Source organism: Trichoderma citrinoviride (assembly GCF_003025115.1).
Source record: "Trichoderma citrinoviride strain TUCIM 6016 unplaced genomic scaffold BBK36scaffold_7, whole genome shotgun sequence".
Lineage (NCBI taxonomy): Eukaryota > Fungi > Ascomycota > Sordariomycetes > Hypocreales > Hypocreaceae > Trichoderma > Trichoderma citrinoviride.
Genome location: NW_020194715.1, coordinates 891,263 through 905,325, shown reverse-complemented (window position 1 = coordinate 905,325; position 14,063 = coordinate 891,263). Strand labels below are relative to the sequence as shown.

At 54.8% G+C, this 14,063-nt stretch overlaps 2 protein-coding genes across 2 annotated transcripts; one reads left to right on the top strand and one right to left on the bottom strand.

Annotated features, from left to right (window-relative positions):
• Window positions 1-1,052: 1,052 nt before the first annotated feature.
• BBK36DRAFT_20028 (hypothetical protein) lies at window positions 1,053-2,140 on the bottom strand (the record flags this gene model as incomplete). The annotated part of the gene is made up of 2 exons (XM_024897889.1): window positions 1,053-1,540; window positions 1,705-2,140. The coding sequence occupies 2 exons, from the start codon at window positions 2,138-2,140 to the stop codon at window positions 1,053-1,055; spliced, it is 924 nt and encodes a 307-aa protein (XP_024749666.1).
• Window positions 2,141-7,569: 5,429 nt separating this feature from the next.
• BBK36DRAFT_1141200 (hypothetical protein) lies at window positions 7,570-9,431 on the top strand (the record flags this gene model as incomplete). The annotated part of the gene is made up of 8 exons (XM_024893437.1): window positions 7,570-7,633; window positions 8,100-8,116; window positions 8,219-8,297; window positions 8,431-8,472; window positions 8,918-9,016; window positions 9,076-9,159; window positions 9,210-9,259; window positions 9,399-9,431. 8 exons carry the CDS (start codon window positions 7,570-7,572, stop codon window positions 9,429-9,431), a joined length of 468 nt encoding a protein of 155 aa, XP_024749665.1.
• Window positions 9,432-14,063: the final 4,632 nt, after the last annotated feature.

The following is a 14,063-nucleotide window of genomic DNA, read 5'->3' as shown; positions in this document are numbered from 1 at the left end:
CCCCCCCCCCCCCCTCTGACAAGACTGCATGCGAAGTCCGTGCTGGTTGCTGTGATGTGGTGGCATGTACATACCAGGGGTGCGTATTATGTGCTACCTGTAGTAGTATGGAACTTCGTAGCTTGCAGTAGATCCCTCGTATGACAGTTTGGATCGGGTCCAGAAGAAAAGCAGGTCGATCCATGTGAGCAGAAGCCCACGAGATCTGTGATGTTAGTTGATACCTAGACTTGACCTGTCATTACGATACCACGGTGAAAGTACCTAGTCACAACTAAGTGCAAAGTGCATTCCACGACACCACATCTGCCGTACGGAGTAGAGGAAGAGATCAAGTAAAGCATATCACAACAACTTTCAACGTCCCTTCCAACGATGAAACCTCTGTTTCGCACAGGTCTCATAAAGTCAAGGATACTCACAAGTCTCACACTACAACTTGGATAACGACGTCCTCGTGTTCTCTGTCCCGGCAATAACTCTAAAGCATCCTACAAATAACAAACCTACAGTTTCTAGTTCTTGCAAGCAACTTTAGTCTATCTACTAGCTTCCTTCGTATGCTTGCGATGCAAAGTTCCATATCAAAACGTCCCTCTGCAGCAGCACGACCTACCTGACAACTGCATACTTGGCGTACAGTAGGGCGACTTTGGACACCTCATCTAGCTTACTTCATACCTCTCTTCCTTTGTGTTCTCGCCCTTCCCGGGCCCCTGCTCGTCAGACCAGGCTGCCCCGTCTACCATCATTCACATGTGAAAGAGACAGGATCACGCACCTCTGGTGTAAGGAAGAATCCTTTACGCCTTGTAGTTTGGCTGCTCAAAACTCATCATCTCTCAGTAACCTTGAAGGCTCTTGTTCAGCCATGGGTTTCGTTCTAGACAACTCTAACAGGTGAAGCAGCTCTACATTGCGGAAATAGCCAAGACTACGGAAATCATCCGTCTACATCCCGCTCCTTCTACCATGCTTAACGATGCCATTCTTCGCTCTCCAGTACCTCATCCGCAAACTAAAAGAGACATAATCAGCCCTCGCCATCAGACTCACAGCTTAAACTTGAACAACTCCAACCCCGTAGTCCCCACATCGACTCTAAACAGATCCCCCCCAAACCTCTTACTCGTCTCGTCCGCATCCGCATCCTCGTCCGACGCTGACGTGATGAGCAGCTCCATACCCACAAACTGCACACAGGTGATGTTCCTCGTCGGCAGCGCGATCCTCCCGATAACCCTGCCCCGAGGGTCGATCTTGAGTACCGCTCCCTCCCCCCACACGGCGTGCCACACGTTGCCCTCCACGTCGACGCGGAACCCGTCGGGCTCGCCCGGGCCCTCGTGGCGATACCACAGCCGCTTGTTGCTGACGGCCCCTGTCTCGGGGGCGTAGTCAAAGGCGAAGACCTCGCGCGTCTGGGAGTGCGTAAAGTACATGGTCTTGTTGTCCGGTGACCAGCCGATGCCATTGGGGATGACCAGGTCCCTCAGGACCTCCTCTTTTGAATTGCACGAATCAAAGCGTGCAAGGAAGCCTGCATCCGCAGCATAGAAAAGAAGCCGTCAGCATCAGCGTGGGAAGAAAAAGGGGGGGAGGGGTGAGCCAAATACTCTGGGGAAGAAAGTCCTTTGGGGGCGAAAAAAAAGGGCATCAAGGGTAAACAAGCAGCCATCTTCATGACTTCATACTTCAACATACCTTCAGGTTGAGGTCCTCCCCGTCCAAAGTCCGTCATGGTCCCCAGCCAGAACTTGCCATGGGGATCTGCCGCCCCGTCGTTGGAGCGAATCCGGTCATTGTGCTCTGGTGCGTTGAACGGAGTCAACAGGTCATATGTTCCCTTCTGACGGTCCAATACCGCAAGTCCATGCTTGACACCGATGAGGATGCGCTCCTGGGGGTCCACTCCCTCGATGTCGGCCGTGACGGTTGGGCAGACGTCCAGCTGGATCGTCTTCAAGGAGGAGGCGTCTCCGCTGTCATTCAGAGACACGGTGAGGATCTGCTTCTTCTTGATGTCCACCAGACGCAGCGTGTTGGTCTCCTTTTCGTAGAACGGTCCCTCGCCGAGTGCGCACTTCAGCTCAAGCCAAGGCTTGTCCACCTTCCACTCCTGAAAGCCGTCGACAGCCATTGTTCAATGAGATATTACCACGAGACCCGGAGATGGTTTCTGTAAGTAGACGTTGTTTTGAAGGTAGCCGACGTTCTGGGAATTCGGATCTTTTGTGAACTTGAAATCTGGCAAAATCACAAATCACCTCATCTCATATATCGAGTAACCTTATATCCCATGCCCCAGCCCAGCGATCACGGAGTTTCTCTGGAGGAACAATGGCGGGGTAGGAGATAATGTGGGGGTTCAACGGGGTATTACCCGGAAGTCTGGGTTGATGATGCCGCGAGCCATGAAGCCGTCAAGCTACCCGGGATTGGTACTCGTACGACAAGAATTGGTATTTCGCCGGCTGCCTGCATGCGTCAGCTGAAGTAGGAGACGTTTCCGTCGTCTGTACGACTGCTATTGTCAATCTCTTGCACGTCTTGCAATGCTCGAGAGTCTGTGCTGTCGGGTGTTTGTTCCATCGCTGTATTGATCCGCCCCCCTTTTCGCCCTTTCGGGTGAGGTTGCTTAAAGCCCGCAAGACTTACTACCAGGTCACAGCCGTAATCGACGATCCACCACCCTCCACATTCACACGAGGCAAATACTATGTATGTAGAGAGACGCCGCGCTTTGCTTCGAGTGACTAGCAAACCTCCATCGTTTGCAACGGACACCCCGCATATCCGAGATTGCAGCTCATTCGAAGCGTAGGCACCAACAAACGTAAAAGACGGGCAGGCTCAGCTTCCCCAACTGCGCACATATGAGCTACCCAATGCCAGCCAAGAGCCCGCCCCCGGTGAGACAAGATAAAGCATGCAGCGCGGAACTCATTGCAGCTTTTGTTGCCTGAGCAGGATTTGTCCGACAGCGACGAATCACATCGGGCATGTTAGGGTCGCTGTCAAGGTCGCATTTCACGTGGCTCACACTCTCATGCGGGCAATACCCCCTAAGCGCTGGCTGCTTTCGAATCGCATCATGTTGGATCACAGTGGCATTGTGATTCGCTTGTCAGCGCTGGACGCTGGACGCTGTCCTTCATTCCGCAGTTCCCTGGAAGAGACTTGCTGAGAGCATGTAGTGCTTCGTAGCACAAAGAGCAATTGTCGCACTCGAGAAGCGGCCTCATTCTTCGGAACCAGCTCGACCCCGTCTCCTCCTTATTGGCGGCAACAGCAGCAATGTTCCAGCCCGACGAGGTTGTCTCCCGGTTACAAAACAGCCACTGCAGCCTGAGAGGATGGATGATCACCCCCTTGCATGAATGCATCATCACATTGAACTCACGGGTGCAATGCCTTCGACTCAGCTCAACTCCCATTTGAAAGTCGGGCATCGACCCATCAACCCTCTACCTATCTAGTGCGCGCTGTTGGCAGGAGAGCGAGGCGGGTGTCCCGTAAACCAACCGCTAGGCAATCGCCACGTTGAATGGCTGGTAGCTTGTAGTCGCATGCAGCAGGGCTTCTTTGCGGGGCCGAGATGCATGGAGTACACATCACCAGGGCTGCTAACTCGTAGTAGTAGTATCCTGTAGTCGTGGTGGCATGTGTAACGTCTGGTAGTAGTAAGGAGCATGAGAAGAAGCAGAAATAAGGAGTGGTGGGTGGTGGTCGCATCACTCACTCCCTCCCCTTCTCTCCCTGGCACATGGCGGGAGCAGCTCCCTCTTGTCGTCAATCTCAAGCACCCAACTTGCCAACCACTCGCTCGACGTAGGGATCCCGTGACATGTCACCTTGGCCGCTCCAATGCACGCCTCGTTGCATGACACCGTTAAGGTAGCGGCAATGCCAGTACTAGCACCAGGGGACAAGGCCAGGCCAGGCCATGCGAGACAAGGCAAGGCAAGGTGAGTCTCTCCCATCATCCCTACGCTTCGTCGGCCGATGGCATCGGACAACCAGCCGGTGTACAACTACCTAGTTGGCAGCATCCCTTCCAACAATCGCTGCGGAAAGCAAGCTGGGTGATAGGCCCACCGTAGAACGCTGCATGAACCGGGTAGGCGGATGGAGTCAGTAAAAGTCAAGTCCACGGTGGTTTGCAGGGTCCGGTTGTCGAGCTTGTTAGTCTGGATGCAATGCATGCCATAGATACATACGGTACGGAGAAGTTGTCGCGTCATCCTGGACCCCCTGTTCCGGCCTGGCCCCATCATCTCCCATCCGATGTGTCCGCTCACACGCCTGCAAAGTCCAGAGTACTGCTGCTCGCAAAGTACCATGCCTAACATCGACTGTATCCTATACCCGCCCTGCTCGCTAGTCGGTACCATGCTCCGTGGGTTGAGCATGGGTTGACAAAGATCTTCTTTCCTCGTCTCACAAGCACCGCTGCAGCTCTAATACAAGTACAAGTGCAAGCGGCAGCGGCGCGGGATTGTAATCTCTCAGCCCCAACTACTCCGTACTACTCTAGGCGCAAAAAGCAGCCCGCAGAATAGCGCATCCGCGAAAAGAAAAAGAAAAGAAACGAGCTAGAAGAAGAAAGGCAGATCCAGAGGCGGCGGAGAGGCCTCAGTGACGATGCAAGCTTATAGACGTGATGACCTAGCCAGCTAGCCAGCCACCACCACCCTCTCGCAACAGAGCTTCCACAGCGCCAGCGCATCAGCGCAGAACGCTTGAAGTCATTGGCCGTGGTTGAGAAACGCCGTCGAGTGTTCACAGCGCACATAGAGAGCTAGGAACGGCCCGAGGCAAAAAAAGAGTGCCTCTTTCTCTCGCCTCTTTGTCGAGCAGCTGAGCGGGCGTCGTGCGACTCAACCTTGAACGGTTGGGCCAGGTCGTTGTCACATGTGGACACCCAATATAAAGAGGAGACGAGGCAAGCCGCATTTGCACCGCATTACTTTGTCCCGGCTGCCTACTTACAACGAAGCGCCCAGGTGCCTGCGCTTGATCTCGACAAATCTCACATCTCGCGCATGCGCCATGCACCATGGAGATCTGCTAGCCCGACCACAAGCAGGCGTCTGTGCAGCCGAGCTGGGATCCAGACGGTCCGCGACGGCGCGTTTGATTGCCCAAGGCTGGGCACATCACGAAGCGTTCCCGTAGGCCTCATTGCCTTGCAAGTGGAGCGCAGCTGACCGTGGCAAAGTGTTGGTAAAGAGCTGAGATGCCCTTTTCGCTTCTTCTTCTTGAGCGCAATCCGCAATCACCTCGTCCATGGTAGTGCCATCTTTGGTATAAGGTAACTGTTGTTTGTACTTGTACTTGCAGCACGAGGTAGTACTGGGACATGAAATTATCGTGTTGGGTCGCCATGGTAAGCTCGGACGATGGATGCCCGATCCCTACACAAGGAGCCCAGAAATGAGCCACTGATGCTGGTGGCGGGTGATGATGCAAGCCATCGATTCATGCTGCTCCAGTAGAGTACAGTCCCATCGTACATTTGTAGCACTTCATAGTACTTCCTTAGGTGGTACCGATAGAACTGTGATCCAAGCTCCGCTTCACTGCTAGCCCAGTCAACCTCATTTCTTGTCTCATTTCTTCTGAAATTTGACGAGGCAGATTACTCCAGCTAGTGGCGTAGAAGAAGTACCTCGCCGTGCCACTATCGTCAGGTGCGTACGCTGGTATCTCCCAAGGCATGGCAGCACTCGTCCCGGCACGAAAACCCATGGATAGCACATGACTGCTTCAGAAAAGCAGCAACCGAGCGGATAGACAACAAATGCAAGCTAGCAGTGCAACTACCAAGGGTTTCATCACAGCCAAGGCCGCTTTGATGAGACATTGAGTGGTATCATGCCTGGCACTTGTAGGTAGCACTCCATAGTCATCCTGATGGAAGCAAGATTGCCAGATGCATCGCGGCCTCGGACTGAATCAAGGCTCGTCTTTCCCAGGCGCCAGCAATCTGCTGCCATCCAACGGCCCCTTTGCTCACGCTAATCTGCAGGAATGTCGATGGCTCACAGCCTGTGCTGGTGGTTGGAGAGCGGTTTCTCGGGATGCAGCAAAACGACAAGACCTCGGCTTCAGTCGTACTCGTAAGTAAGGTACATTGGGCCTTCGGCTTCGACAGATGTGGTGGGTGCCCGTGTGCGTTGTTCGCCAGCGATGCTTCGTTGAATGGTATTCACGGGCACCCACAGCGTAGGACTCGAATTCTCAGTCGTCGAGCAGATTTGGGACGGGCACAAGCGGAAGAATGCAGCTACCCCTCGATGCGTCCAGATGCATCCTGCCCCCGGAAGATTTCTCCAACAGCGAGGCCCCCAAAGCCGGCGAAGAACACATTAGATAATCTCATCCCGCGGCAAATACCACGGAACCGGGTCAGTTTCTGTCGAGTGTCACCACATGTGTCCAAGTGGCATGTGTGTACGAGTACGTATCCTGCGTGACGAGGGAAGGCCGCATAACGGGCCTCGGCGGAGAACATGTCTCGGCAACCAGGTTTGGGATTTGAGCCCTTGCCTTGGGGCCCCCCGCGTCGAGGCCATGGAAGGGCCCGGGAGTCAGGGACGGGTGTGGAAACTAGTCGAGGTCGTGCATGCGTGATATGTGCATGGGCACTGCTAGCCGCCCTGAGCTTCGTGGCAGAGCCAATGATGTGTAAAGCACCCGCAGAGACGGGAAGCGTCCCATCCATTGGGCACGGAGCAGTCCAGTGATCCCTCCTAGTGCAATCTGCGGCCAACGCATACACACATGTCGCTTGCAAGTGCGAAGTGCGAGTAGTAGTGTGTCGCTACCTCAGACGCCTTTTGACGGTCCAAGGAGAGCGGCCCTAGGGAGCAGTGGCGTGTTGGCCTGTTGATATTGAGTGAAAGCATGGAATGCCCATTTGCAATTCAAGATGCCGAGGCTTCATCCTTATTGCTGGTGCGGTGGATGATACTTGGATATCCTTGCGTACCCAAAATCAAAGAGCTCTCCACGTCCAGACAGAGGCACGCTTGGCATGCCTCCCCAACTTGGAGACAAGCACGTATCGCATGTATGTACTTGCTAGTTCGAAGTACTGTATGCAAGCATGCTGCATGTCCTAGGAATTGAGGGTCACCCTAACCCATGCATCGGGACGAGAATCTTGCAACCGCATGAAGATGGATAAACTCCCAAGAGCGGCGGCGGTCTGCGGCGCATCCCCGACAAGAAAAAGGGCGCCCATCACCGCTTGCCGCATCGACGACGAGAACCGTTGTTGGATAGAGTGACTGCCCTATGTACCTAAGGGCACGGGTCTTCCAACCATGTACGGTATACCGAGGATAAGTACTACGAGACTGAGGTGAACAATACCTTACGGAGTACTAGGTGCTAACATGAGGACTGCTGGACCATCAGAGCGTACCTGTATAAGTAATATCAAGTAGGAAGTACTCGTAGCTGTATTACCGGCAAGTGCAGTAGATGTACGAGGAGTAGACAAGTTGAGGAGGAAATGACAGACTCAGGCTCCATGACAGGTCGGATTTCGTGTGAGCGCCAATGGGCAAGCCGGCAGGGCACAGGACATGCCTGGCATCCGGGCGGGGCGGTCTGGTCTGTGCAGGTGAGATCATCCCATCGAATCGTGAAAGCCTTATTGCCGATAAAACTGGTGGTTGGGGTGGTTGGTCCGCTGTGTGATGAGCCCTTGGGGTGAAATGCGAAGGCACTGATGGGCAGACCGGTGTGCGAAGTCGGTGCTAGGCAAATCCTTCGATGCCTGGCCAAGGGGTTCGAACGAGGTCCGAAGCCATGTTCCAAGTCAGCCACCGCCGACACGATGGAGAGACATGGGATTAAGGGAGCGGCCATCTAGACTGTCTCTTCCTGCCTGCTCCATCCGAGTGAGATCGCCGGTTGAGCTGCCTCCGACGTGGCCAATGCAGGAAGAGATGAAAAGGGAAAGCCTTGGGACACTTGCTTCTTCCTTCTTCGGGGCCTGCGTGACAACTCAAAGTCTTGTTGTCATGAGGCACAGACCACGGAGAATGCAAAGATTCGCAGCTAGAGGCTGCTAATAAGATAGGTAGGGTACCAGAGCTACACCGTAAGTTGAGCGGAGAGCCAGGTACTTTGACACGTCGATAACACCACCTTGGTTAAATGCAACCCCCAGCTACCCGATAGGGCTCCTTGTACGAACCGGCAGGCATACTCGTACCAGTACTGGTGTTGTAATATTGAGCAAGCCAGTTCATGTCCAAGTACTCGCGCTTCGTATTGTACAGGTCCGTCGGTGGTGGTCGTCCTGGTTGCAGTTCTGCACGAAGCATATACATACAGCCTTTCTGGCCGCACCCCTTTGGCCGGCAAAGCTTGATCGAAATAGTAGATAGATAGTAGGTGACGGGAGTCGCCAAGTTTTGCCCGGCTACCCTTTCGAGGGCACCACCAAGGTGCCTAGTGAGTTTGTCCAGGCAATACCTAGTAAAACCAAGGCAGCGTGCCAAGTGCTCATTCATTGCACCTGCAGCAACAGAAGCATCGGTCAGTACGGAGTACAACGCGCCCATCGCGATCCAAGAGGTAATGGTGTGTTGCACTCCGTGCCTGGTTCGCATAGAGATTAATCTCCAGAGGAATAAGCACCACGTGCTTCGACTCTCCAGCTTCATCCCCTTTGCATCATTTCTGCCCCCAAATTATGTCTCCATGAGGCTACCGGCATCTGGGGGGCCCAGGAACCCTCCCCATACTGGCTAGGCGCCGCAGTCGCCGGATGGCCGAAGAGGATTGGACTGCGGGAACAGCCACACGGCGTCCAACCCAAGGGAGCGGAATAGAAGCAAGACATACACCAAGCCATGTGGGCAAGGCTCCGTATAGCGGTGATACTGACCGTGGTTAGACGTGAAAAGGACCAACATTAACCGAGTCAGGTCGGGCCTGACGTCCCCGGTCGAGGTGAATCGAGCACCATTGGAGGCAGTCGTATGTACTGGCACCGGTATGTCTATATTCAGCCGTCTCTTGCGTGTCAACGGGCCGACCTACCGCAACCTCCAGGTTGGGCAGCAAGAGCCTTGGTGCCTCATTGTGTGGTACACCAAAGTGCGAAGCACGATAGCTTGACGCACGAGGATTCAGGATGTAAGCACGCAGATTAACCTTCTGATGGCTGCCCTGGATTTCGTACCCAGCAAGGTTTCATCGAATGAAGGCTGTCAACCCTACAAGTACGAAGTACATCGTACGTGGTTCTTGTTCAAGGTTCAAGGGTACAAAGCATGGCGCACTCAATAGTGCCAGTACTCCGTAGTCTTCTTCGATTTCTGCCGAAGCACCATGTTTGTTTCCTCCGTCCAATGCAGCTATGACAGCATCCCCAGTCGTTTGTCCTCTCGCTTCCGTTGGACAGCTAGGGGGGGGATCGCCGCAAGAGCCTCCCAGGACGGACAAGTGAGCCATTGAAAGCAGTTAGATTGGGGTCTTGAGGCCTTGCCGCCAGCTACAGCGTAGGTACATCGTACATACTGTAAGACAACAGGGAGCCATGAGCTGATATGCCTCAAAGCATGCAAGCACGAGTGCAGCGTTGCCTGTATCTGCCAGCGACAGTTCTGGCAGTTACCTGAAGTGAAATAGAGTGTATCTATCTGTTGAGCGGGTGAGCACTTTGCAGATTGGTGCTGTGAATCGAGATTCCAGTTCTGTGGTGCGAGTATTAGTCGAAGAATGCGAGCATAGCCTCTGATGCCCTAGAGTTGTTTCCTCGTTCTGGCTCAGGTGTGCCCCCATTTCCACTTCTGCCGTCAACACTAACTCCTCTGGAACATGGAGAGCGCTGTCTGTATGTACCAGGGATCTGTCACCGGTGTTGCTCGTGAACAGCTCGTACAAACATGTACTTGTAGTCATAGGTAGATATGTCTGTGCGTGTGCGCTTCATATCGTACACGATGAGTCCCTGAACCTTGTCGACGGTAGTACGACCGCTACCCGTGCAGAACATCAAGGAAGGAGTTCTCCGTAACGGCGGTACACTTGTACGTACAGGTCTTAGACAGACAAGGCTTTGACGAGGGAGGGAGGCCTTGGGAACAGTCGGAATTGCGAACAGGAGCCCCCTGGCGATTCTTTCTTTCCGAGCATGTGGACAATTTGGGCTCCATCATTGAGTGCCTATTCAAGGTAGACAGCGATCCACTCAGGCATCCACAATCCCAGATGGCCCACGGCATGTAGTCTTGCATGCGACGCCGTGCCGTGCTAGCTCGCGTTGTGTCTGCAAGACTTGTTTGGCGACCGCTCAATTGGAAACCCATTGCCGCTCAAGCTAGCGCGGCCGATGCGACTGGTTGCATGGTCGACGTGGCTGTGGGCTGCGGTCCTGAGTACCCGTAGTATTTGCATACTATCTGCGCACCGCCTGTTTCTACACGGGGCCTCAGGACTGGGTTGGCTGATGCTTGACGGCCAGAGCAGCGAAGCGACGGGCGACTTGTCGAAGAGCAGCTGCTGGTTAGGTAGGCCGACCTGTGTGATGGAGTGCTGTGTGGCGTCGTGCCGGAACCAATGGCCTGGGAGCTGCATATGTATGAACATCGTACGGTATGGTAGCTGGCTTACTTAAGGGCCGTTGAAGACTGGACCTTGGAGCCCGCGACTCGTCGTGGGATGTTTTGCAGGATCTGTCTCTTGTCTTGAACGAACCGGCTCGTCGAAGGACCAGCGGCTGGACACCAGTGCATGGCCTCGCACACGTTTGAAGAGCTACCGGTTCTCCCTTCGATGGCCAGCGAGCCAGCGAGCCAGCCCGCCAGCCAGCCCGCTGGTGCTGACCGCCCTTCGTAGCATCGTGAGATGGCAACCGCCACAAGATCCATCCCAAACCGGGCAAAGTCTGCGCCAAAGCTGCTAATCTGGCCCGGTTGGCGTTGCCTGGTCGCCGCGTCGGCTCGATTCCGCCAGAGACCAGGCACCCGTATGTTCTGGGTCAGTGGGTGTAGGCTACAGATATGCAGGCAGGCCACTTGGCAGCCCCTTGTTCCTTGTCTGCTAACGTGGAAAACGTCATGTGGCAGCGCGTCATAGCCCCCCCGAAGACGCGCTTAGGAGCTGACCGTCATCGTTTCTCTGCCAGTTCGGGAGTCCAGTCCACAGGCCGATCCGGAGGGTGTCTAGCAAGTACAACCACCATGGTCCAGTCCTGGTACATAGGTAGATGCAGCACAAGCATGAATGCATGTACATGTATCGTCTGATGGCCCTCTCTTATTAGCCGTGCTGCAGGCCGGCTCTGTTGCTATTGCAGACCGACAAGTAGCTTCCAGACAATGACATGCGCAGATGTCGGGTAAGATGCCAGGCAATTGGCAAGCATAGCTTCAATGCGTCGTATACGGAGTCGTATGAATGCATCATGCGCACTCTTGCTCTGTACTGTCCAGAGAAATGATATACTGGCTTCTCAAACCACAGAGCAGCTGCCCCAGCCAGCGATGATGATGCTTGTAGTGCTTCATACACCCTTCGTCCACGCCGTCGGCACTCTGTATTGTGAGGTCTGCAGTTGGCGTCTCTCGGCACAGCGTCATACTTGTCGCCCATGCCTCGAGGTGATCGTTGTCACCGCGTGTCGGTGGGGACTGAAAGAAGAAAGAAGAAGCGGCAGGGAACGAGGCTTACGCTCGACCCAGATGAGCGCTGTTCAGAAACTGTCTCATCTGTTGCTGCATGTACAAAGTACCTTGGTAGCAGTTGATGTGGTGGTAACTCCTTTGACGTGTGGCCCATCTCAACCTATGATCGTTGGGTGAAAGGGCTAGTCGCCGCCGGAAGGCTACCCGGTGATATTGCTGAGGAAATGAATGGACGGTTGGCGCAGAGGCGGAACACGGGCAGTCGAGACACACAGCTTGGCGGCTTGTTGATTTTGCACATGAACCGTGGCGCGCGCCATCCTCCTAGCCCATCCACCTTTTTTATTCCCCGGATGCCAGCTGTACAATGTGCCTCCCCCGGTCCAGTAGGCTTCCATCTGCAACTACAGCAGGACTCGTTCACCATTCGCGGCGCGCAGAAGAATTGCTGCAGTGCATTCTTGCTCGTACATGTAGGCATGCTTGCTGTTGACGCAGACGAGAACCGACACGGACAGGAGCAACCCCAGGACCTGTCACATTGGTCGATGACGGCGAGCCATTTGATCACCATAGGAAGCCCATGACCCATTGAATCCCAGGTCAGAGAGACTCTGCGGTCCGTGCTAGCTGGCTGGCTGGCCCGCCAGCTGGTGCCAGCGACCAAACCGACCTTCTGGAGCCTCTGAGCCCTGCCAGAAGAAAAGGGTTGTTAGCCGGGCAAGAAGGGTAGGGAAAAAAAAAAGGGGGGGGGGGGGGCGTAGAGGTGATAGTGCACACCGTCACCTAGGCTAGGACGCAACTCACACATCCCTGCCCGCCGCTGCCGACTCCAACGGGCCAGAAGAGAGACAAGAGCTGTAATGCTAGGTACTAGCGGGTTCTTCGCAGTGGAGAGACACCGCGGTTGACGGCGATGGGTCGTGCTGCGGCTGCTTGTAGCTCGACTGACGTTTCGCTCTCCCTGGTCTGGCTCCGGCATGGGTCAAATCATTGATGGCTCCGTCCACGAAAAACTCCATGTCTGTGGATGTATGTGGCGCCTCCACCCCCATGCTCGCTCACAGAAACCCTGGCTGTGGGACAGGCCATTGGGCTGGCGTGACCATGCGAATGCTTTCGTAGCAGTACTTTCCTTCCTCCAGACGACCAGGGGCCGCCGGCGTGGCATATTTCAAGACGAAGCTGTGGGCAGCCGAACTTGTCGACAGTCAATGCTTCCCACTGTGGCTTGCCATCCTGCTCTCGGCCATAAGCTCTCTGATGAGAACCTCTCCCATCGCCCTTTTCTCGTCACACAGCTCCCGCCTCTTCTTGCTGCCCACCATTGCCAGTGCCCCGAGTGACTCCTGATACTGCTGACTTGTCCATCTGCTCGGGCTGTTGCGACGTCGTCCGGGGTTGAATCCGAGATAGAAAGCTCTGGGGTCTGCCTGTTCGGTCTCTGTCGACGAGAGGTGTAGGAGTTGTGAAGTGCATTTTCCCGCGAGGCACCGACTGCTCTTTCCTTCCGGCTCGGCGTGACTCGACGTGTTCCCCAAGCACGAGACCAAGTACAGAGTACGGCAACTGCTCTGCACCGGTACCTGCCTCACCGAGACCTCACTCTGTTCAGGTAAGCAGCTCCTTCCCTGGCTTCGTCTCCTCCATTACTCCACGCCCCAGTTTGGTATCTCTGCCTCATCTCGAATCTTTCCCTCGACTTCGTGACCTCGTTTCTTGGTTTCTCATCTCTCCCTCCTCCTCGCATCTCGCCCCTCACCACTCCCACTCCGCTCCTGATTCGCAAATCTGCTCAGGGAGAGTCTGCCCGCAGCTTCACTCCTGCGGTACGCTTCACTCCGGCGTTCCTGTGATAGATGGAATATCTTGGGGGCGCATTGCGGACTCTTTGGAAGCTGCGTCTCTCGCCGTTGGCATCGTCCTCATACACGATAGAGGGCAGACTTTGCAGTCACATCGCCCCTCTGCCCCCCCTCCCCTGCAGGTGACAGCTGTGCGGTGGAGGAACCTATTGCGGGACTATCACTTCGCTCGATACCCTTATAACTGCCATAGCCTTCCTCTAGGGAGCTTCTACGGCCCTCATTGCCCTAAAGAGTAGAAGTTATACTACTGCAGTTTGACTGACTTGGCCACCAAAAGCTTCGACTGAACATTTAGGAGCCTGAGCGACCCCCCTGATCCAGCAATAACTCCTCTTGACTGATATGGTCCATATCCCTGCCCGAACTCACAACTACTAATACTCAACTCCGCAATCTGCAACCCATCGATCCGCTTCCCTGGAAAACACATCTCGAGTCGTTCGGCTAGGGGCTTATCAAGGCAAAAACGGATTGCATCGTGGACTGTCGGCGCGATCGCCTTCTTGTCCCTTCCTTTAGCAACCGGGCCTCCGTCCGATTACCA